Raw genomic sequence first — 23,695 nt, 5'->3', positions numbered from 1 at the left:
GGCTCTTCAAATCTTAATAGCTCTTAACGTAGCATTCAATTAAATCAGTGTGATTAAATTAGTATATACAAAGTTGCATAGTACTTCTTTACCCATATTTTAACCGAGAGCCATGGAGACTTTACCAGTGTATATCGGAGTTCACAACCGAGAGGGATCGACCCCCCGACCACTGAATTAGAATATATACTTTTTATAGTGGTGGCATAGGTGTCACAAGCGTATGGACGTAGTTCCGCTTTAGCCAGATGTTGGCATGTCAGTTTCCGGTTTACTTAAGGCGATCACCCGCGTCGCCCAAAATTTCAGTTTTTAGTAGATGTCTCCAAGACCTGCCTAAAATAAGCATTAGTGATGTCCATCGAATTGTTGATGCCTGGTCCCCTGCTCCAACAAGCAAACGGAATGAGGGATTCAAACTCTACATATCGAGTTATCTGCACAGCTACGAGGGTAAGTAGTTTACTGTGGTGTAAGCTAGTTTGCGATGTGTTCCTTTTTAGTGTAGTATTAGGCAGGACAATAGAACGCATAAAAATTCACCCTAGCCTCAAAAACGGCAAAAGAACGCTGGCTGAGCTGGAACGCTAGCGCGTCCCCATAGCAAGGGAATTGAAACAAACTTTCGTTAAGCCTCTTCTAACCTGAATTAAGCTTAAAATTCCATAGCTGCAAAAAAGCACCAAAACCGGTCTCCTCTTTTATTTTACTACTGTAACCTCATTTCACAACAAAACTGTAAAATAACAACTGGCATAGGAAGTAAACATCTGGTCCTATACGATATTAATTGTGCTTAAACCTGCATTACATGGAAGTATTTCTAGTCTAGCGTTTGAAGTCATTGAATGGCGCAAGCCATATTTTATTAAAAAGAGGACATTCTCCTGATTAAAATGATGCCCCACTTGTACCTTGAAAATTAAATGTGTCACGTACATTATATTTCTTTTTTTCCCATACAACAGCATCACTCATCTTGTTGTGAGTTTAGTTGTTTACTAATGCGGATGAGTATTAGGAAGTAAACCGGAAACTGCAATGCAGACTTCTAGACAAAAGGGGAAGTACGTTATTACGCTAGTACACAGAGCCTATTGTACTAGCTATGGAAATGACAACGTTTTGTCAAAATTCTGAATGTAAAATGTTGAAACAAAAGGTATGCATTAATGTCTGCAACCTCTGATTTGGAATTGCTTTTTTTTTGTGTTGACACACTTACAGTAGGAGCTATTGAAATGAACATTTTGAAAGGGTATACTGTAATGTGTGCACGCATACAGTACAATATTCGGGGACACGCATTGATTCGACAGTGCCACCTGTACAGTGGCCAAAAATCACTGACTGCATCTTGTATCATTATTATATCAACGTCTATTTTTAATCCAGGCCCAGATCGATTTTCCATAATTTTCCATAATCCAGCATTTCTTTACAGCAGCATGTCTTTAATAAAATCAATGGAAATAGTCTTATTAAGCTGATAGAAACCAATAACTGAAAATTTCAATATATTGGAAAAATGTGTCAACAATTCCATTTACTCTACTGTGGACTAAAAACCAGGAAGGTCAAATAAAATTTAAATTATTTTCATTTCTTTGATTTCTGGGTAAAAGTGTATAGCTTGCTACATCTACTTCTTGGTATCCAGGGGTTCTTAACATTACAATATAGTACTCCCAGTATAGTACAACAGCAAAAAGGTTACTTCCTAAATCTCTCAAAAGGTAGCCAACATATTAAAATGTTAACATTATTATAACATGAACATATTCTTTTAGGTATTATAATTATGTGCAATTATTATAAAATGTGGTATTTTGTGATTAAATGTTTCCAAGATTTTGCCATTACTTTCTGAAAGAAACAAACATACACAAACACTGAACTAAAACTCTGCATGCTGTGATTGGGGCAAGTCACAAACGATTCCTTTAAGCAAAGTATTTTTTGACTAATGACTAAATTTGCAACCAATGTAGAAACAATGTATTCATATGTGTTGTGTAATAATGTAATGCAATTTTCTGTTATAACATGACTCCAATTGCATGCCCTTTCTATAGATGGATAGACTCTTTCTTGCGAATGTCTTGATTACAATGTGCTGGGCTGTGCCTCAAGATAAGAAATCTGACCCATTTCAATCGGTAGTAATCCAAATTTTTCATGCTATATGTTTAATTTCAGAACAGAACAGAAGTGTTAAAATTAAGAGACCACTGCAATTTGAACGCTTCTGTTCCTCACTCAAAACTTTCCTTTTCAGATTTTTTGTAAAGGAAAGGAATAGGTGCAGTGGTCTCTTAATTTTTTCTGGAGCTGTATAGTATGGTGTTAATTAGTAGGTCAGGAATCTGCATGCTCAATGAATGTTGCTGGATGGGTGAATGCTTTCTCCTCCGACCCTATAGGTGCTAGTAAGTACTTCCTGGTTGAACAAGTAATGTGATAAGAAACAGAATGGCATACTGTAGCACAATGTGCTTTAGGAAAAAAATTATTTGACTCTTCGAACTGTCTGGCAATTTCTGCAAAGCCTTATTAACCGTGAAATATAAAAATTCATAGTAAGCTGTGCAGTGCATTTTAGCCACACAACCTTTGATTTCAGTGGAAATAGTTGGTAAATATGGTGTTAATAAAGGATTTCATGGCCTAGCTAATGTCTGTATTATAAACTTCACAAAGATATTTCACAGACATCAAGCGATCATTCTCCATCTTCTCCATGGCAACTCAAACAAGCACCAATTCGTTTTTGTTGTTCAAAAAGTCCATTGGTGACATATAGCTGCAAGTTAGATACGTGGGAAATACATTCACGGGGCTGCCTGATGACAAAAACAAGTGGTGGCTATCTGTAGGACCCAGGACTCCGCCACCGGACTCATTCAGATTTGGATCAATGGTAAACCGAGGGCAAGGAAGCTGGGATATAGTGCGGGTAGCACGCTGAATGGAAAACCCATCTAAGTCCTGGGTCAGGATCAGGACACTTATGGTGGACAGTTTGATAAAGGGCAGTCATTTATAGGTCAGCTCTCTGATGTACACATGTGGAACTATATTCAGTCAGCTTGTGAGATCCAGCGCTTCACAAGCGACTTAAATCTTACACCTGGGAATTTCCTTAACTGGATCTCCCTTGAGTACACCATAAATGGATTAGTGGTTGTAGAAAACAAGCAAACAACCTGCCAAGAATGAGCATATTACAACAATTATTCAGAGTTGTGGAGAAAAGTTGTTTTTGATCAAACTACTATTCAGTAAATCATAAAAAGAAATGTCTAATGTCTAAAGAGAAAATCATTGTATATTTAGATTGTATTCTTTCACTTCTGTGTCCTCCAAATAATTTCTAAAGAAGGAAGTAAAGCAAATTGGTTAATTGTGTTGCCTGGTAAGAAAACAATATGCACTGCTAATATGCCTTATGACACGCAACAAAACTATAACACATGTACCATAAATAGGTTGGGTGCTTACAGTTTTATAAACAGTAGCAACTGTACTGTTCACAAGGGTCACATAGAAATGTCCTTGTTTTCCATGGAAACATACATGAAATGAGTTTGAATAGGAAATATAGCAAAATGAATAGGAAATAAAGTTATTAACAAGGTTAGAAATAATTTTTTTATTGAAATAACTACTGTAATTTTTTAGCATTTGTCGAAGAATCCTCCATTTGCAGCAACTACCACTTTACAGACCTTTGGCATTCTAGTATCCGAAGAGATTTCCCCCCATGCTTCCTGAACCACCTACCACAAGTTGGAATGGCTTGATGGCCACTTCTTATATTATGTACCATACAGCCAAGCTGCTCCCACAACAGCTCAATATGGTTGAGATCCAGTGATTGTGCTGGCCACTCCATTATAGATAGAATACCAGCTGACTGCTTCTTCCCTGAATAGTTCTTGCGTAGCTGTGCTTTTGGTCGTTGTCTTGTTGTAGGGGGAAATTGGCTCCAGTCAAGTGCCATTCACAGGGTATGGCATGGCTTTGGAAAATGGAGTGATAGCCCTCCTTCTTCAAGATCCCTTTTACCCTGTACATACAGTGGGGAGAACAAGTATTTTATTCACTACCGATTTTGCAGGTTTTCCTACTTACAAAGCATGTAGAGGTCTGTAATTTTTATTCAGGAAATCACATTGTATGATTTTTAAATAATTAATTAGCATTTTATTGCTTGACATAAGTATTTGATCATCTACCAACCAGTAAGAATTCCGGCTCTCACAGACCTGTTACTTTTTCTCCTGTTCTCCACTCATTACCTGTATTAACTGCACCGGTTTGAACTCGTTACCTGTATAAAAGACACCTGTCCACACACTCAATCAAACCTCTCCACAATGGCCAAGACCAGAGAGCTGTGTAAAGACAGCAGAAAAAGAATGTAGACTTGCGCAAGGCTGGGATGGGCTACAGGACAATAGGCAAGCAGCTTGGTGAGAAGGCAACAGATGACGGTCAATCTCCCTCAGTCTGGGGCTCCATGCAAGATCTCACCTCGTGGGGCATCCATGATCATGAGGAAGGTGAGGGATCAGCCCAGAACTACACGGCAGGACCTGGTCAATGACCTGAAGAGAGCTGGGACCACAGTCTCAAAGAAAACCATTAGTAACACACTATGCCGTCATGGATTAAAATCCTGCAGCGCATGCAAGGTCCCCCTGCTCAATCCATGTCCAGACCCGTCTGAAGTTTGGCAATGACCATCTGGATGATCCAGAGGAGGAATGTGAGAAGGTCATGTGGTCTGATGAGACAAAAATAGAGCTTTTTGGTCTAAACTCCACTCGCCGTGTTTGGAGGAAGAAGAAGGATGAGTACAACCCCAAGAACACCATCCCAACCGTGAAGCATGGAGGTGGAAACATCATTCTTTGGGGATGCTTTTCTGCAAAGGGGACAGGACGACTGCACCGTATTGAGGGGAGGATGGATGGGGCCATGTATCGCGAGATCTTGGCCAACAACCTCCTTCCCACAGTAAGAGCATTGAAGATGGGTCACCCGAAACACACAGCCAGGGCAACTAAGGAGTAGCTCCTTAAGAAGCATCTCAAGGTCCTGGAGTGGCCTAGCCAGTCTCCAAACCTGAACCCAATAGAAAATATTTGGAGGGAGCTGAAAGTCTGTATTGCCCAGCGACAGCCCCGAAACCTGAAGGATCTGGAGAAGGTCTGTATGGAGGAGTGGGCCAAAATCCCTGCTGCAGTGTGTACAAACCTGGTCAAGAACTACAGGAAACGTATGATCTCAGTAATTGCAAACAAAGGTTTCTGTACCAAATATTAAGTTCTGCTTTTCTGATGTATCAAATACTTATGTCATGCAATAAAATGCAAATTAATTACTTAAAGATCATACAATGTGGTTTTCTGGATTTTTGTTTTAGATTCACTTACAGTTGAAGAGTACCTATGATAGAAATTACAGACAAGCAGCTTACATGCTTTGTAAGTGGGAACACTGCAAAATCGGCAGTGTATCAAATACTTGTTCTCCCCACTGTATCTCCCACTTTACCACCACCAAAGTATCCCCAGACCATCACATTGCCTCGAGCATGCGTCACAGATGGCGTCAAGCACTCCTTCCTATTTTACCAACCATTAAAAGATTTTTCTGTAATGCAAATTCTGGTGCTATCAGAGGAATAACCTCTGTGTAAATGTAACAATCAGCTAATGACGGATAATGCTAATTCTTGTGCAGATGCTATAATTTAGACATCGATGCAGGGTTTTTTCTCACAAAATGACTGACAAGTTTATCCAAGCACTGCAGCGTTAGGATTGAGATATTGGGGTGGTGCAGTAAATATTTTTGGGAACTGTAATTCATAGAGGATGAATATAAAATGCATGTACAGACATGGCATAAATGTCCCCCCTGGAGACAGCCAGGTAAGACATCAAAACAGAGATTATCTCGCAAAGGGTCTGACGGGTTCATCCAAGCGCTGGAGTGCAAGGATTGAGATACCGGGGTGTTGAGTCTCTCTGGAGGTGGGTTAGAGAATTGTAGAAAAGTTTTTATTCTATTGTATTTTTGTATTTTTATTTTCTTCGTAAAGCACATTGAATTGCTGTATGATTTGTGCTATATGAATAAACTTGCTTGATCCAGCATCTTTTAATGTGGTCTGCGTCTCACAAATGTTCTTTGTGATCTGAACATTTCAAACTTAGATTTGTCTGTCCATAACACTCTTTTCTAATCTTCCTCTGTCCAGTGTCTGTGTTCTTTTGGCCATCTTGACCACTCTGAGATATAGCCTTTTCTTTACAACTCTGCCCAGAGTTGCCTCTTCACTGTTGGTGTTTTGCAGGTACTTCTTAGTGAAGTTGACAGTTGAGGACCTGTGGGGCTTCTGTTTCTCAAACTAGACACTGTATTTGCAGTCTTGCTCAAATGTGCACCTGGGCATCCCACTTCTCTTTCTATTTTGGTTAAAGCAAGTTTGTGCTGTTCTGTGAAGGGAGTAGTACACAGTGTTGTATGATATCTTTTTTATTTTCTTATTTTCTTGCATAGAATATTTTATTTTCTTGCATAGAATAACCTTCCCGTCTCAGAACAAGAATAGACTGATGAGTTTCAGAGTTTGAGCCTGTAATCAAACCCACAATTGCTGATGCTTCAGATACCCAACTAGTCTAAATAACAGTTTTATTGCTTCTTTAGACTATTTTCTTTACACTTTCACTTTTCATAATTACAATAGCCTTTTAAAATGATGTATTAACAATCACAACGTGCCATTGGAACCCAGGACGGATGGTTGCTGATAATGGGCCTCTGTTCAGTTATGTTGATATTCCAAAAAAAAGGTGCCATTTCAAGCTACAACAGTAATTTACAAAATTAACAATTTCTACACTGTATTTCAACTTGATGTTATTTAATTGGACAAACATTTTGCTTTTATTCAAAGAACAAGGAACATTTCAGAGTGACTCCAAACTTTTGAACGGTAGTATATAAGAACATTTATAAGAAGACTCACCAAAAATAAAAACAAAACCCTCCCTCATCTCTTTTTCTCAAAGGCGTCACCAACCCCCCACCACCCGCTGAGTGACAAATGAAAGAGGAAAGGTTTACAGGTGAATCCAAATGAAGGCTATTTGCCAATTCCCTTGAGACATAATTTCTAAACAACATACAAACACAATATTCCAACACTTAAATAATATAACAAATGATCAAAATAAGCTTGAGTTCAGACAATTTAAAGATGAGAACCTTTTCATGACATTTCAGCCATTATAGAAGAGCCAACCGACAGGGTAGCATTAGAGTCCTCCAGTGATTGGTGGACCAGGTACACACCAAATGTCACCTAAAAAACAATCATATGAACACATTTATAGCATCCTCATTGAATGGTACTAAGAACAACCAACAACAACTGAAAAAAGCCTACAGGAAACATTTAAAAAAGGAGTAGTTTAGGGCAGTGTTTCTCAGCGTTGGTCCGTGTCTACCTCAGGAACCTCACTGCTAATATCCCTGCCTTTCAGTTGCACATGCACCTTGCGCATTAAATTTGCCTCTTGCATTTTAACAGTTATAGACACATGTCTATCTCAAGGACCTTAGTGCTGCTAACTCTGCATTATGGTTGCTCAGGCTACCCTTAATACAGTACTCCTTCATTTGCAGATCGTGCCATTTAGAAATTGCTATGTGTACCTGAACAACTGTTATCCCACTTGTAACATACACTATACTTAATACTTGTAGACTTCCCGCCTTCCTCTATTTGCCTTAATTGCACATTTAGTATTGCCATTTGTACTGCATTTGCCTTCAATGTACATCTACATATTCCACTGGTAATATACATATACTTAATACTTGAACATTCTCTGCCCTCTATTTGCACTTCTGGTTTGATGCTTACTGCATTTCGTGGTACTGTACTTGTACTGTTCAATGACAATAAAGTTGAATCTAATCTAATATCCCTTCCTTTATAGAACCAGAGTTAAGCAAGCAAACACCAATGGGCACATACAGTCTCTTTTCCATTTCAATCTCCGGCTTTTGAACGATTTGAGCAATTAGCTATTATAACCATACATTTAACCAAGTTATGATTCTAAAAAACATTTAAGTAATCTTTTTCCATCTGACACTTACAAGTTGTGTAGGACACATTAAAGGGGACTGTGGCTAAATCACTATTCTCCCCAAGCATATAGTTAAAGATACCCAACAGATCTTTAACAAGAATGATATTGTTAATGCTTTCAATTATCATTTTATTAAGGCAGGGGATATATTTGAACAATCATATCCTGAAGAGATCTTACACCGCTATGTCTCCTCACCCCTCCAACACAATTCACCTGCTTCTCTGGTCAGTGAAGGTTTTGATTTTGAATCCATTCCCTCGTCTGCAGTGCTTAAGGCTCTTAAGGAAATTGACACTAGGAAATCAGCTGGCCCTGATGGCCTAGATCCTGCTTTATTGAAACTATCTGCACTTATCATAGTGGAACCTATTACATACATTTTTAACTTGTCCCTGTCTTCAAATGACATACCAGATGTTTGGAAATCAGCCCACGTGCTGCCCCTGCTGAAAGGGGGGGACCCCTCCATTCTCGATAATTACCGGCCAATCTCTAAATTGTCTGTACTTGCAAAGGTCCTAGAGTCTTTAGTAAATACCCAACTTAAAGGCTTCCTACAAAATCATAACATACTTTGCCCAGAACAGTCAGGCTTTAGGGCTAAGCATAGTACCATTACAGCAGCTACTAAGGTGCTTGATGACATCATCTGTGACCTCGATCATAAGATGAGCTGTGCTGCCCTGTTTATTGACTTGTCAAAAGCCTTTGACACAGTTGATCACTGTATCCTGCTCAAGAGGCTCCGGGACATTGGCTTGGGGACTAAGGCAGTTGATTGGTTCAGAAACTATCTCGCCAACAGAACACAAACTGTAGTTGTCGATGGGCATAGTTCTGCCCCACTGGGGGTCCGGCAAGGTGTCCCTCAAGGGTCTATTCTTGGTCCGGTCCTGTTTACCATTTACATAAACACTATCGCCTCTGTAGCAGATAATGGCAAAATACACCTCTATGCAGACGACACCGTACTATATTGTTCTGCACCCACCCTAGCTCTAGCTTATCAATCACTACAGCAGTCTTTTAATTTATTGCAGGCCGCCTTCATTGAACTTAGACTGGTATTAAATATTGGTAAAACAAAGGTGATGCAGTTCACAAAGTCTCGCATAGTACCCGTATCAACCGCCCTAGCCATTTCCACACTGGATGGGAAGTGTGTTGAAAATGTTTCATCTTATAAATATCTTGGTCTGTGGATTGATGAAAAGTTCATACCTTCAAAGTTCATATTGATAAATTAGTGAGAAAGCTGAGAGTAAAGCTTGGCTTTTATTTTTGAAATAAATCCTGTTTTACTCTTCAAGCTAGGAAGAAATTGATCAGTGCCACTTTCTTACCAGTCTTGGACTATGGGGATGTTATTTATATGCATGCTGCCTCTACCATGCTGCATGCACTTGACACAGTCTACCATGGTGCATTACGGTTTATTACTAATGCCAAGACACGCACTCATCATTGTCATCTTTATGAGGCGACTGGTTTTAGCTCTTTAGGTCTGCGTAGATGGTTCCATTGGCACATTTTTATTTATAAAGCTATCAATGGTATTTTACCCAGCTATCTTATTAGCTTGTTAACCAGGAAACATTCCATTTACAATCTCCGCTCCAATAACATTCTGACTCTGAATATCCCACGTGTAACAACTGAATTTGGTAAGACTGCTTTTAGTTATGTTGCTCCTTGGTGTTGGAATTTGCTCCAAAAAGTTTTGAAGCTTTCTGTTTTTATCCCACTTGAACATTTTAAACAATTACTAAGGCAATCCAAATCTGAACAATGCGCATGTTTTAAATAACCCCTTTATGTTATTTTTAATAATTTCATATGTTTTGTAAATTAATTTTGTTGTTGTGACTGTTTCTGTGATTCTGTTTAATTTGTGTAACTGTTGCCCCAGGGCTCCCTTGTAAAAGAGATTTGATTATCTCAATGGGACATCCCCTGGTAAAATAAAGGATAAATAAAAAAATAAAAAATAAAATAAATAAAATTCAAAGCAATGCAGGTCTTTTCTACAGGCAATGATTACTTGATGATCTTCCCTTATGTTTTCATGAACTTCCCAATACCATGCTGATGCATGGCTGTCACTACATACTATAGACCTAAATTCTTGAACATAATTAGGTGTGTTTAGTAACATTATGGAAGTAGCTAATGGGCCAAATGTTTATTTGCACATAATTGTTTCTAATAGCCCCAATGTGTCTTAAAATTGAGAATGAAATTGCTAGATGGACCATGTTATTAAGATGTAAAAAACTGTAATGTGTTTTTTAATTAAATGGTCAATATTTTGTTTTTACGCTTGTGATCCCCAGCGGAAGAAGCCCATAACTTGCTGCTCCCTGGCATAAAAAACTTTTGAGAAAGGCTGCTTTAGCGATAATGGATAGGTTACTGAATTTTGGATTTTCTATTTTATACAAAAAACAAATAAAACAGCAACAGGCGAAAAAATCCTAAATTCTCACATATTTTTCCTCCTAGTGAAGAAATATGTATTTTGGGGATGTATTTTAAGATACATATTTTTGTTTAGGCATAAAAAAAAATCGAAATAATATAAACAAATGTATGTATTACAAAAGCATTTAGAAATATATCTCATGTACATTTTTAGTTCACATGTATCCTTAAAAAATATGAAGTATTTTATAATATTTTTCCCTATGCGGTGTGTTTTCTTAGTTATGTCTGCTGTTCATTTAGAGATAGTTCTGATTTCCTCTGATCTACAGCTGATGACATGGACCATTGCAAATGTAATCAATCCATTCATTAGTCAGATGATCACACACACACACACACACACACACACAGAAAAAACACACACACACACACACACAGAAACACACAAAGAGCATCAGTTGTTTTACACTGACCTTCCCCTTGCGATAGGCAGAGAGAGACAGAAGAGGCTCCTTGGTCTTGGTCCCTGTGACCTGATCCACCCCGATCATCTGGCATCTGCCACACCGACCTATCACCTTATTGCCATATTGCAAAGACATGACAGAGTTATAGCCTTCTGTTATTATTTAAATAACAAGTGTCACTGTTTACGAAAATCAATCCGCATCTCACCTGGAAATGTATGTTTCCAATAATGAAGTGTGACCAATCATCTTCCTCAAATGGCTTCCTTCCAGAGATGACTAAATTGGCACGAAACCGACTAACAAGCTGCTGAGTGTCAAAGAGACAATGGTCATCCGTGGGTTCCTGTCTGTCCAACAGTGGTCAGATAAACCACATGAGACAAAAGTAAAGGATGGCTCACATTAATAATTACAGTCCCCCAGAACAATGGTTTAACATGTAATTCACCAGGACTAAATACTGTACAATTTAATGTCACTAGGAATGTGTGAGGCTTTTTAGCATAATATCTTATCCTATACCTATGTATGATGTTCCTCTGAAGCAAATCAACACTGGCACGGTTGATCATTAGGTACTGGGCTTCATTCACCAGTGAGAGGGAACTGGACATGACCCCTGGAGCAATGACAAAATATAGTAATCATGAATTTAAGAGTGAAAAGAGATCCCATTTTATCTATAGTAAATTCCAACATTCAGGCATACAAATAAATTGTTGCCGAAAATGGTAACTTTGCAAATCATTTTGATGGATACCCTAGCATGGTACATTAACATACAGTGGGTATAGAAAAGAATCACCCCCTTTAAAAGAATCACATTTTGTTGCTTTGCAGCCTGAAATGAAGACAGACACAGTTTTTGTTTCATTAAGCTGTATTAACTCAGTGAAACCTATAACATCCAAGTGAAAGATATAACACCAACATGTCAGAAAAAAACAACAAAAACAATCACTGAGTTGGAAAAAGGATCACCCCCTCAGTATTTTGTTGAACCACCTTTTGCTTTAATTACAGCCTTTAGTCTGTTGGGATATGTCTCTACTAACTTTGCACATCTAGACGTTGCAATATTTGACCACTCTTTGCAGAACTGCTTAAGTTCAGTTAAATTTGATGGTGACCATTTGTGGACTGCTGTCTTCAAGTCATTCCACAGATTTTCAATGGGGTTTAAGTCCGGGCTCTGACTAGGCCATGCAAGGACATTCACCTTTTTCTCCTTCAACCACTGTGTAGTCAGTTTTTCTGTGTTCTTTGGGTCATTGTCATGTTGGAAGGTAAATCTTCTTCCCATTGACAACTTTCTGGCAGAGAACAGCAGATTTTCCTCAAGAATTTGACAGTATTCTGCCCCATCCATTTTTCCTTCTATCCTGACAAGTGCTCCAGTCCCTGCTGCAGAGAAACAACCCCATAACATGGTATTACCACCTCCATGCTTTACTGTAGGAATGGTGTTATTTGGATGGTGAGCTGTATTGGATTTTTGCCAGACATATCGTTTGGCATTAAGGCCAAATAATTCAATTTTAGTCTCATCTGTACATAACACCTTTTTCCACCTCTTCAAGGTGCATTTTGGCAAAGCTCAGTCGTGACTGCATGTGGCCTTTCTTGAGGAGTGGCTTTTTTCTTGCAACCCTCCCATACAAGCCACATTTGTGGAGAATTTGTGATATTGTTGTCACATGCACACAATAACTACTCTGTCATGAATTCCTGCAACTGCTTCAGAGTTGCTGTAGGCCTCTAGGTAGCCCCTCTGACCAGTTACCTCCTGGCTCTTTCATCCAGTTTGGAGCGACGTCCTGACCCAGGGAGGGTCTGTGTTGTACCAAATACCTTCCACTTCTTAATAATAGACTTCACTGTGCTTCTAGGCACTGATAAAGCCTTAGATTTTTTTTTTATCCATCTCCTGACTTGTGCCTGTCCACAACTTTATCCCGGAGATCTTTTGACAATGCCTTGCCACCCATAGTTGATTGTTTACTTCAGTTGCACTACCAAGGACTGAAATGCTTCAGGAAAAGCTTGGTTCATGCTGAGCTAATCAAAATGACCACAGCTGATCACATTTCAGGCTGCAAAGCAACAAAATGTGATTATTTTAGAGGGGGGATGATTCTTTTCTATACCCACTGTAACTATCGCATTTACATTTCACCTTTTTCAAGGCCCTTCTTCATGTTGCGGATGAAATCGTGGCTTTGCCTTATCAGGCGACAAGGTTGTTCAAGAAAGTCTGAGAGCCAAGATGCAGCCTCTTCGCCACAGTCCACTGTTGTCACTCTTGGGTTGGTGAGAAAAAAGTAACAACCATTACAACATTTATTAATGTAACATTATGGGTATTTTGATGTAAATGGTCTGCCATCTAGTGGTAACAAAAATGTATTGATAATATCCTCAATCTGACTGACTTTCAACAGATGTCTTTCAAGCTGACTTTATAGCTTTTCAACAAAGACATACAACATTTAGTAGTTTTATAAAACTACATTCACCTGTCACCGCACACCTTGCTCTGACAAACTCTATGACTCTTAGGTGGCTCATCGACATTTTCCAAAGACACACAGAGAGCGTCCATTCCTGAGAGGGCATAAATAAAAGCTTGTCACAAATGTATGTGTGAAGGCTGACACGGCATGTCTGGAAAGAAAAAAAGCATTTGTCTGACCTGAGGCCTGCAGGAGCAGTGTGTTTGAGGGCAGACAGATCTGCGGATGAATAAGGCATAAGCGGGGTTCTCTCTTTTGGTTCAGACACACTCCATTACCATTCACCACCATCCAGCCCCGATCATGGAGAAGACCCAGAGGCCCCACTGGCCAGTTAGTCACCTGCATAAACAAACAGCAGAGTGAGAAGTCACAACAGAGAAGTGAGAAGTCAGTTGATAGGACCTAGGGTTCAAATTGTTTTCGTTAAAATGTGCTATGCTAAGGGGAGGGGGGTGGCTTTATGAAAGCGGCTGTCAAATCTGAGTGAGGTTTATGCCTACAAACACGATGAAATTCAGTCAGTTGTATTCCGGATTGAAGTAGAACAAGATGCATATTTCATCTTATTTTATAAAACACACTCCAGTTCTTAAGGACACTTCCTTCAGACAGTATTCAGACCCCTTCACATTTTCCACATTTTGTTGTTAACTTACAAATAATTCAATGTATGTTTTGGCTATTAATCTACACACAATTAATTATTCCATTGGTGTCGGATGCTTAAAGATGAATCTTTACCCCAATCTGAGGTCCTGCATGCTCTGGATCAGGTTTTCATCAAAGGTCTATGCATTTTGCTCCTCCTCTCAATCCTAACCAGTCTCCCAGTCACTGCCTCTGAGAAGCAACCCCATAGCATAATGCTCCCACCAACATGCTTCACCATAAGCAGTACCATTTTACATTCACATTGTAGTCATTTAGCAGACACCCTTATGCAGAGCGACTTACAGAAAGTGAATATATTTTAAGAAAACTAGGTGAAACAACCACACAGCTTAGGAGTTAAGTGCATTCGAACCAGTTAATTAAGTATCTGGAAAAGTCAGTGCTGGTAAGACTACCATACAAATAAAAATAATGAGCTAAGTTAACAAAAGACAAGAGAGGTGGTGGCAATTGAACTATTTAGGTACTCTATGATGTTTTCACCAGATTTAGTGCTTCATAATAAGGCCTAATAGTTACATTTTGGTCTCATCAGATATGAGAATATTTGTCCTCATGCTCTCAGAGTCCTTCAAATGGCATGCTATACGCTTCTGTCTAGGCAGTCTACAATAAAGGCCTGTTTGATGGAGTGCTGCAGAGATGGCTGTTCTTCTGTACATCAGCAAACTTATGGACACATTAGCAAGAATATGTACATGAGATATTTCTGTTCAGAAATTGGTGCACATGTGTTTATCCTTTGTCATTATGGGATATTGTTTGGCATGAAATGTATTTAACCAATTATCAACTATGTCAATAACAGAACAACATGTGGGGTCTGAATACTTTCCACAGGCACTGTTGTAATAACTAAACACAATTGTATTTAGTTATTACCACTAATATCCAAATTCAGTTAGATCTCTTGGACAAAAAATAAATAAATAAATCAAAAACATTTGATTTGATAAGTGCAAACATTATTATAGGGGAAATGTGACCTTACCTCAAATGCTGCACATGATTTGACTGGATATATGTATATGTTAGTCAAAGTTGGGTCCTTCCTGTGGCTTTTTGCCTCCTTGGTGATTGACTTTCCTTCATTTTCCTTTACAACCAGATCTGCAGAGTCTGAAGAGGAATGGTCTCTATTCTCCATTTGTTCAGGTGTCTTATTGACTGACAAAGTGAGTCCACACAGACTGGACCATTTAGACAGGGTGTTCAATTTCACTTGGTCTAGTTTCACTCTGTCCACTTTTACTGGCTTCTCTACAAAGCAGTCCACAACAAACTTCAAGAAGTTTTGGCAGTCTTGAAAGGTTGACATGTAGCCAAAGGACACGCGAACAGAGCCTGTTGCACGGCCATCAACCAGGTCTATGTTGTCTCCACAGACATGGCCGGCCTTGAAGAACACGAGAGAGGTCATGACAACAGTAAAGATAGGAAAAGAAGGTGTTGAAAACACATAAAATCTTCAATTTATTACCTGTAGGTTGTTCTTCACCTCCTCGTTGGTAATGCCTAGGAAGTGCTGACATGCACCTGTGTTGCAGAAGCAACCTGTCCGGACGTGGATGTTAAAAAGACTAGCTAGCTTGTCCACCTGAGACAAGAAAGGGGCAACTGTCAGACAAACAAACTGAATTTCATTCATAACACACCTAAGTTATGTTAATTATGGCCTTAAGTGGATTGTTTTCCTTTCCCACACAGGAACTGACAAAATAAAGGAAACATTATATCACTTAGTGTTTTGATAGTGGTGGAAAGACCTCAAGCATTGCTCCAGAATCTCTTAGAGGTGTTAAGTTGTTTAGAGATCCATTTTCTTAGACATACATGTTATGGAAAACTTGCAAGTTTAGCAGTGTGTGGCATGGAAGTTCCTGCCTAACATAGCCCAACAATCTAACCTCTTAAATTCAAAGAGGTAACTTCTGGTCAAAAAAGCCAAAATAATGAGAAACTACTTTCAATTTACCTCGTATCATTCATTTATACAAGTGTTTCCTTTATTTTGTCAGTTACCTGTGTATTTGGAAATGTGCACAGAATACATGGAAACCCCTCTAGAATGCAGGGAATAAAATAGGCTCATTTGAGTGGACCTGGGAGTATCCAATCATTTGTCCGTGACTGTCCATCAAGTTGAAGTTGAGGATAGGTCCCTGTTTGCTTGGATTCTCAAACTCGCTGTCAGAGTATATCTGTGCAATTGGTTGTCCGTTGCCATGGCAAAGACTAGACAAAAACATGTAAGTATAGCACGCTAAACCAAATGTATGCAGCTGGATCTTGTCCATGCCTCCTGAAGGAGAAAAAAGGATCCATGTTTACAATACAATAAGGATTTTACAGACTTTATATTCAACCTGTATATTTCAAGTTAAAATTATATTCATAATATTGGTCTATGATGAAAAATACTTGTGTTTTATTGATTTAATTACCGAATATTCTTTTAAATGCAGAGTACTGACTAATATATAATGCAATTACAGATAATGTTGGTGTACAAAATAGCTACTTTTAGCAACCTTTTGTTTCATCGTACACAAACGCATACCTGTAAACGTGTGCAGTGCATCAAAACCATGATTTACAGCAATGATGTCTAGGAAAGAGATAGTGCCATCTTCAAACCTAAACCAGGTACAAAACTACGATTAATGACAAAAAAACAAGATATCGCTCTGGTTCATTAAACTTCATAATCACTCATGCGGTTATTTACCGGTCAGACAGATTTGCTGTTGGCACATAATAGTTCTCCCCTGCTAGGTAGGCTGCTGCTGTCCCCCCTCCAAAGTATGCCTTTCTTAGGAGGGCAGCTGTATCGTTCCGGACCAGGAGAGCCCCTAAACCTGTTGGAAAGCCAAATATCTTATAGAAGGAGATGGGAACAAAGTCAGCTGGGTATTCCTGCAGGTCCAGAGGAGAGCAGCTGGCGAAAGATGCAGCATCCAGCAGGACGAACCACCGGCCCCGGCTGTCACATGCTGGGTAGAGCTGCTTCGCCTGGATAGCCTTCACATACCTCAGGGGGTATTTTCTGCCAGAGAAATTGCTTTGTGCCGGATAACAAAATAGATGTGGTGTCTGGGAACTGCTGCCTTCGGTCTGGGCCGCACATTTGGCTCTGGCCTCTATCTCCTCAAAGAAGACAGGTAGTGGAACTATTCCCAGTGCTGAAGTGACTCCTCTCATACCAACAACTGAGGTATGGTTATCAGTCAGATAGCAGAACTGACTGGCTGGCTCTGCAGCAGTGGGAGGCCTCCAGGGAAAGCTCTCAGCAACTAATTTGAGAGCTGCTGTAGAGCCAGAGGTGAAAATTACGGTGTATTCATCAGGAGTGGTGTTAAAATGCTGCAATATCCTGCAAGAAATGACATTTATGCTCATTACTTATCTTCAATAGAGGAACATAAATTTGTGATCACACAGGTGCATTAATTTGGATGATGAGAACTGAGTGTTTCCCTAGGATTTATTCCAGCACCAGGAGCAAAGCTGGCATGGGGGTGTTGGGGTCATGGTGTGGCCAATGACATTCTATAGTCTCCATGCAGGGGGCAACTTTTTAAAATTTTCACATTTTGGCATGTAGTGGACAGCATATTACAATTTTAAATGTAGTTTTGGGCAATTCTACAAATGTTTTCAATTTTTGACAGTATTTATAATAATAAAAATACCAGGTCCCACGTAGATTCTGAGTGGTTTTAGCAGTGCACATGTATAGCTGCCTGTCAAGTACTGTTTGTTGGAGAAATTTACATCTGTGCATTGAAGCCTCATGCTACAAAATAAGTGGTTACTAGCAACTGTAATCGGCTACTATTAGTTGTTATATATTAAAAAAAGTTGTTTTGAGTCAGCCCACTGATGCCAGATTTACATTGATATTAGCTACCTGTATCTTACACGCTCCACAGTGTCATGAGTCAGTCTGCTGCTGGGGTTATGGCTATGAGGGTTTCCTAAAGTGAAATATATAAGAATAGTATATTAACATACAGGTGGATTCATACATAAACAGAAAACAAAGACATGAAAGACGGAGTCTGGGCCTTTGAAAGGGTGTTTAGAGAAAGGATTCACAGGTTGATTTAGTTGGTATGGAGCAGCTACATTTGATTCAAAGGTTCAGGTAGAGAAAATTGCATTTCTTTTGTGTAGTTCATATTGGAGACTGGATAACAATTTGAGTTATCCAATCTAAATTAACATTTAGGAAAATATATTGACAAAAAACTTTGGCTACTTGCAAAATTACACTGACTAGAGAACTAATGCAAAACTCCCATAAAATGACACATCAGGTCTAAACAGCAGTAGGTAACCTGAACAAGCAACTCTCCATGAATGAGGAAGACAAGCATGTTTAAAGGACCTTTCCTAAGCTCACATTAACCATTCACACCTTGAAACTGGTCCATTCTTTATTAAATTACAAAACAATTTCACAATTGAGACTCAGTGGCCAATACCTAAACTGGCTATGAAAATAAAGGTTGATTTCATATCAGTTAATAAAGTCCAAAACTATAATGCAGGTTGAATTATGATGAACGATGTCAGACTTTAACACTTTTAACAACTCAGCACAGAACCGTAATAGCTGATTACATTGGGTGTGTGAGGAAATACTCACCATATACATTTCGAGAGATATCCTGATAGTATTCTCTCACCAGGGACTCTGGATATAGGGTTGCTCCAGCATGATCCAGGTATGTAATTCCTGTTGAAAAGTTGATTCAGAAATAGAAGCATCTTGACAAGGTGTTATAATCTGAATAATAATAATTAACCAATGTACATTTAATAATAACACCTGCATTACTTTACTGGAAAGTAGACAAGGCTAGATAACTGCATTTGGGGCACCAATTGTGGCCATAATACTGAGAAACAAATGCCAGTTATATAATCTTCACTTATTACCATATTAATCTAACAGAAAATGGTGTCGTTTTAAAGCTAATTTCAAGCAATGCTACACTTTTACACTTCAGTTGTAGCTCATTTAATCCTAACACAAGGCAATGGGGCCAAGGTAACATTTTGAAAAAAAGGTTGCTGCTATGAGTGCATTCTATCTGCAGAATGTTCCTATGTTTTTTGTAATGGTAATTTCATGTTATTGTTTTCCTACTGTGTATATGGGGTTCTTACTTCAATACATCTGCAGGGTATTTATTCTGCTGTGAGTAAGCTGGCTGATGCTCCCACATTTATAAAACAGAGATGGTGATATTCATATAAATAGCTTAGTTTTATTAAAAGTTAGATAAAAGCTGTCTCCTGTTTACCTCCCGCAATTAACTCCATTTCCATTTCAACAAACTAAAGTGCTTTATGTCAATGGCCACAGGTGACAATAATCAATCAATCATCAACAATCAGTTCACAAATAAAGTGACATACTAAAATAAAATACAAATGTTTAAAAAAGACTCTTATTTAAGGTTACTCTTTCACATCCACCAATAAAAAGGCTAGATTAGTAGAATTGCATGGAATTTCTAACTAAATTGATATTTTCTGCAAATGTTAAAATGTGTAGAATTTTAAACAATGACTAAGAAGTTAAAGGGCAGACTGTCAGCTGTGACAGCAGCCATCTTCTGTTAATGTTTGTTTCAGTTACTTGATCACCACACTTTCCTCTTGCCATTACTCAATACCATTTAAAAAAAATTTGGCCATCCTTTTCTTGAGGCTAACAAATGTTTTTGCACCTTGCAGTCCAGCCTCTGTAGTTTGGCTGGTGATGTCTTCTGTGAACATTAGTGGCTGAAACATCAGCCTCTACCATTAGAGTATACAATGTGTTTTTAGTTATGTTGAGTATTCTTTGTTCAGGCACTGTAGAGGTTTTCCTTGGTCTATAGACCAAGAGGCCAAACTACAGAGGCTGGACAGCAAGGTACAAAAACATTTGTTAGCCTCAAGAAAAGGATGGCCAAACCTTTTTTAAATGGTATTGAGTGATGGCAAGAGGAAACTGAAACAAACATTAACAGAAGATGTCTGTACTTTAACCCCATCAACATTTCAAATCCAAAGTAATAGAGTGCAGAACCAAAACAACCAAACTTGCATCACTGTCTAAATGCTTATTAATTGCACTAAGCGTTTGATTTGGTTGTGCTTACCACTTGAAGACACACCCGCATAACTGCTTTAAACAAAATGGACCATTGTCTCCTTACTGCATCAAGAGACAATAGGGGCTGGTCTTTGCGTGGGCTGTATCAGTTCCTGTACTGTCTCTGATTGAGCGATTAAACGCAACTGTGGTCACATTTATTAAAAAGAATGCCAAGTTTGCTGATATGCTTCTGAAAAACTGTGATATTGTGACAAGATTAAAACACTTTGTTTTGATATGTATAGTTTCTCGCTCATAAGTATTTCACTAAACTAAATCAGGAGAGAAAATCCCTAATTAGTCCCTAATGGCAGTTCTGACGTTATAGATAATACTATCTCTTTGTCAGAAACAAGCAATTTGACCAGAAAACATCAACCATAAATATGTCTCGCTCAGGGGAAAACCCTGAGCGAGAGTGGCGAGCGCAATAAGCAGACCAGTTACATTGCATTAATTAAAAGAAATGGGAGTGTCTTTGAGAAGGCTGTCTCAGTTCCGGTTCTCTCACTGGTAGTCTTTCCACTAGCTTCTATAGCCACAAAATCAGCCTACTTTCAAAAGTAAAAAATAAGAACAGAAATTAGTTTTCACGTCTAAATGTAAGGTTATTGGTAGGCTGGAGATTGACAGCGTGGTAGGGTAAAGGGTAGGGTTACCGTCACATTTTAAGTGACACATTATAGGTAGAGGTTGTGACCAGGCCTATTGTTTACTGAAGCTAGAGACAACCGGAGTTCATAGAGATGGATAGAGACTTCGTCTCTGTAATGTGCATTTATAGTGTCAGAGCCAGCTTGGGCAAGACCATAGAAACAGAAAAGAAGTAAAGGACCGCAGATAGTGGTGGATGCAAGAAAGACCACTGCCATCGATAAAATGAAAAACTCAGATTTAACAAGGTGGTTATTCATCAAACCATCATCAACTAATTACTGGTCATTACTCAAGACCTGTATTCATTTATTTGTTTTTTGCATAACATTTAGAAATGTGCATTCACAGATTAAGATGATGTCATTTAACATCACGAAAGAATTATAATTTATTATATTTTAGATATTTTAGATAGTGGCATTACTTGGGGAGAAAGTGATTCTTAACTACTTTGTTGATAGCTCGCAAACAAATTCAAAACCTTGTATGATAAATAGAGACCTAGTCCTAGATTATACACAAGCCTGTGTAGACGAGAGACGAAAGTCCATTCAAGAAACATTTCAGGCAATAGAACATTTCGCAACTAAATGTTAGCTAATATTTAGCTATACTCTTAGTTAACGGACGAATCAAAGTCCATGCTAAAACGCGTTTTCTCCCGGTTACATCGTGTCGTCTAACCGTCTCTATGGAGCAATGAAGAGAGTAGGCTAGTGCAGCAAAACAGTCACTTTATGTACCTTTAATCCGTGAGAACTCCTGTTCTATTACGTCGACGAAGTCATTCATATAACCGTAATGACTCCAAATCGCACAAAAATTTTCAAACGTGCACAGTTGATTAAATTGAATCGATTCCTTGTCCATGGCTTTTTGCAGTGGCGTATTCGCGTCGAAATTTAACTCTCAAGTTCCATTATGAAACTTCCGTAAGTGGAATGGCAGCATTGGACCCTCTCTGACGAAGTTCTAAGTCCACACATACTGCATTTCCGACGAAGTGTGTCAGTGTTTGGGTTTAGTAGTCATTTCGAATCGATTAACTTCGCGTTCCTCAGTTGAACAGAAGACGACTGATCGGTCATTGACAATTAACGTCGCATTCCTCTATTAAGATTACACATTGTTTGTCTATACTGTTAAGTCTCAATGGCAGGAACTGTATGGAATAGATTCCTGAAAGTGAAAGTGGACAAACTGTCAATATGGGGGAAGTGAGACAAATATAGCATTGTGCAAATACTGGTAAATGCAACATTTTACCAATGCTATTCATGATTCAGTGACAACAAAAATAATTTAAATTCTTGTTGAGCCAGTACAGTATTTAAATGTAACTCAATAATGATTTTATACATTGTGCATCATAGAAAATAATAGGACATTTGCAATTCCATTTATTTTATTCTTTGAATAATTCATTGTGAAAGTATTTATTCAGTGGCCTTTTACTAATATAGGCAATGCTGTCAAAAAGAACATTCAATGAGATAAACCTGTAAAAGCTTATATATCTGCAAGCCTGAAATTGTTTTATTGTTGGATGGGTCAGATGTGAATGTATTGAAGACGCAATCTTGTCATGTCTTCTATATACGTAACATCTGAACTATTCATGGGTCAGTATTTCTTCACCATGCCTGCTCATTAGTCGCTCCTTGGCTTGCATCAGCTTCATTTACATGTGATTACTACTAGAACTGACTGAGAGAGAGACAGGCACGCACGGTAAGCTTGTGCCCCCGCCACTGCCCGCCTGCACATGTAACCCCCCATATAAAACTTAAAACACAAACACATTGGTTGTCTTGTCATGTGCACACACAGAAATGCAATTGGAAAAACAGTTCATCACATTCATGCGTATATTCACAGACTAATAGGACAACATTGGAAACAGACCCATAGGTTGGCCAAAGCACGTGGTCTGAAAGCAAGAGGTTCACAAAGACCATTATTGTCTCCCATCCATGCAGTGAGCAGTAATTAAATATGCCACTTATGCTTCACTGATTCATTTCCCTTCAGAATTTGGTGACTCTGCTAATGGAACTCTATGGGTAGAAGAGCAGAATTGTATCCGCTATAGCCTCATTACTGGTCATAAGGGCTTGCTATGGGGGAGGGGCAGAGGAAGGGGGAAAGCACCCCATGATGACATTATGGATGTCTTTATAAACATAAACTGGGTCATTCTCATGGAACAGACATTTGACCAAATCAATTGAGAAGTTTTTTAAATATCTTGGTTATCTATTTCATGAATATGAAGTGTTTTTTGTTCAGATAATACATTTCTACAAAAAGGACATAAATACCTTTTGGATTATTTTACTTTGCTCCCCTGGTGTTAAAGCTCAAGTAAAACATAGCAATGAAAATATTTCAAATGTTATCATAAAATGATTAGAAATTGTAATTTGGCCTTTTCCTGACTTTAACGTTTTATCCATTTCTGTAATGAGAAAACCAAATGGGGTTAAAGGGGTGTTCGAAAGTTCTGAAGGCATCCTATATTTAAATAAATGAAATTATATTGTGCTTATCGAAAGATTAGGCCTACTTGAATAAAATGTGATAGCTAATGTGATAGTGAAATCAACAGACACTGTTTATATG

The 23,695-nt window shown here is 38.6% G+C and overlaps 1 protein-coding gene across 2 annotated transcripts; it reads right to left on the bottom strand.

The window, feature by feature from the left end:
* Positions 1–3,725: 3,725 nt before the first annotated feature.
* Positions 3,726–23,624, bottom strand: mocos (molybdenum cofactor sulfurase). 2 transcript variants are annotated; one of them, XM_010898085.3, is made up of 16 exons: positions 21,817–23,624; positions 18,914–19,003; positions 18,173–18,239; positions 16,991–17,635; positions 16,823–16,899; positions 16,365–16,564; positions 15,743–15,859; positions 15,254–15,658; positions 13,767–13,929; positions 13,591–13,678; positions 13,251–13,375; positions 11,597–11,693; positions 11,280–11,421; positions 11,078–11,182; positions 7,285–7,381; positions 3,726–4,069 (listed from the first exon to the last, which is right to left on the bottom strand). In XM_010898085.3, exons 1-15 carry the CDS (start codon positions 21,941–21,943, stop codon positions 7,289–7,291), a joined length of 2,541 nt encoding a protein of 846 aa, XP_010896387.2. In that variant the 5' UTR covers positions 21,944–23,624; the 3' UTR covers positions 3,726–4,069; positions 7,285–7,288. The 2 variants fall into 2 exon arrangements, with proteins under 2 accessions (XP_010896387.2, XP_019903206.2); XM_020047647.2 differs by lacking the exon at positions 3,726–4,069 and having other exon boundaries at positions 6,544–7,381.
* Positions 23,625–23,695: the final 71 nt, after the last annotated feature.

This window comes from Esox lucius, chromosome 6 (genome assembly GCF_011004845.1).
Source record: "Esox lucius isolate fEsoLuc1 chromosome 6, fEsoLuc1.pri, whole genome shotgun sequence".
Taxonomy (NCBI): domain Eukaryota; kingdom Metazoa; phylum Chordata; class Actinopteri; order Esociformes; family Esocidae; genus Esox; species Esox lucius.
The sequence above is the reverse complement of the archived record's forward strand: the minus strand, read 5'-3'. Positions and strand labels throughout refer to the sequence as shown.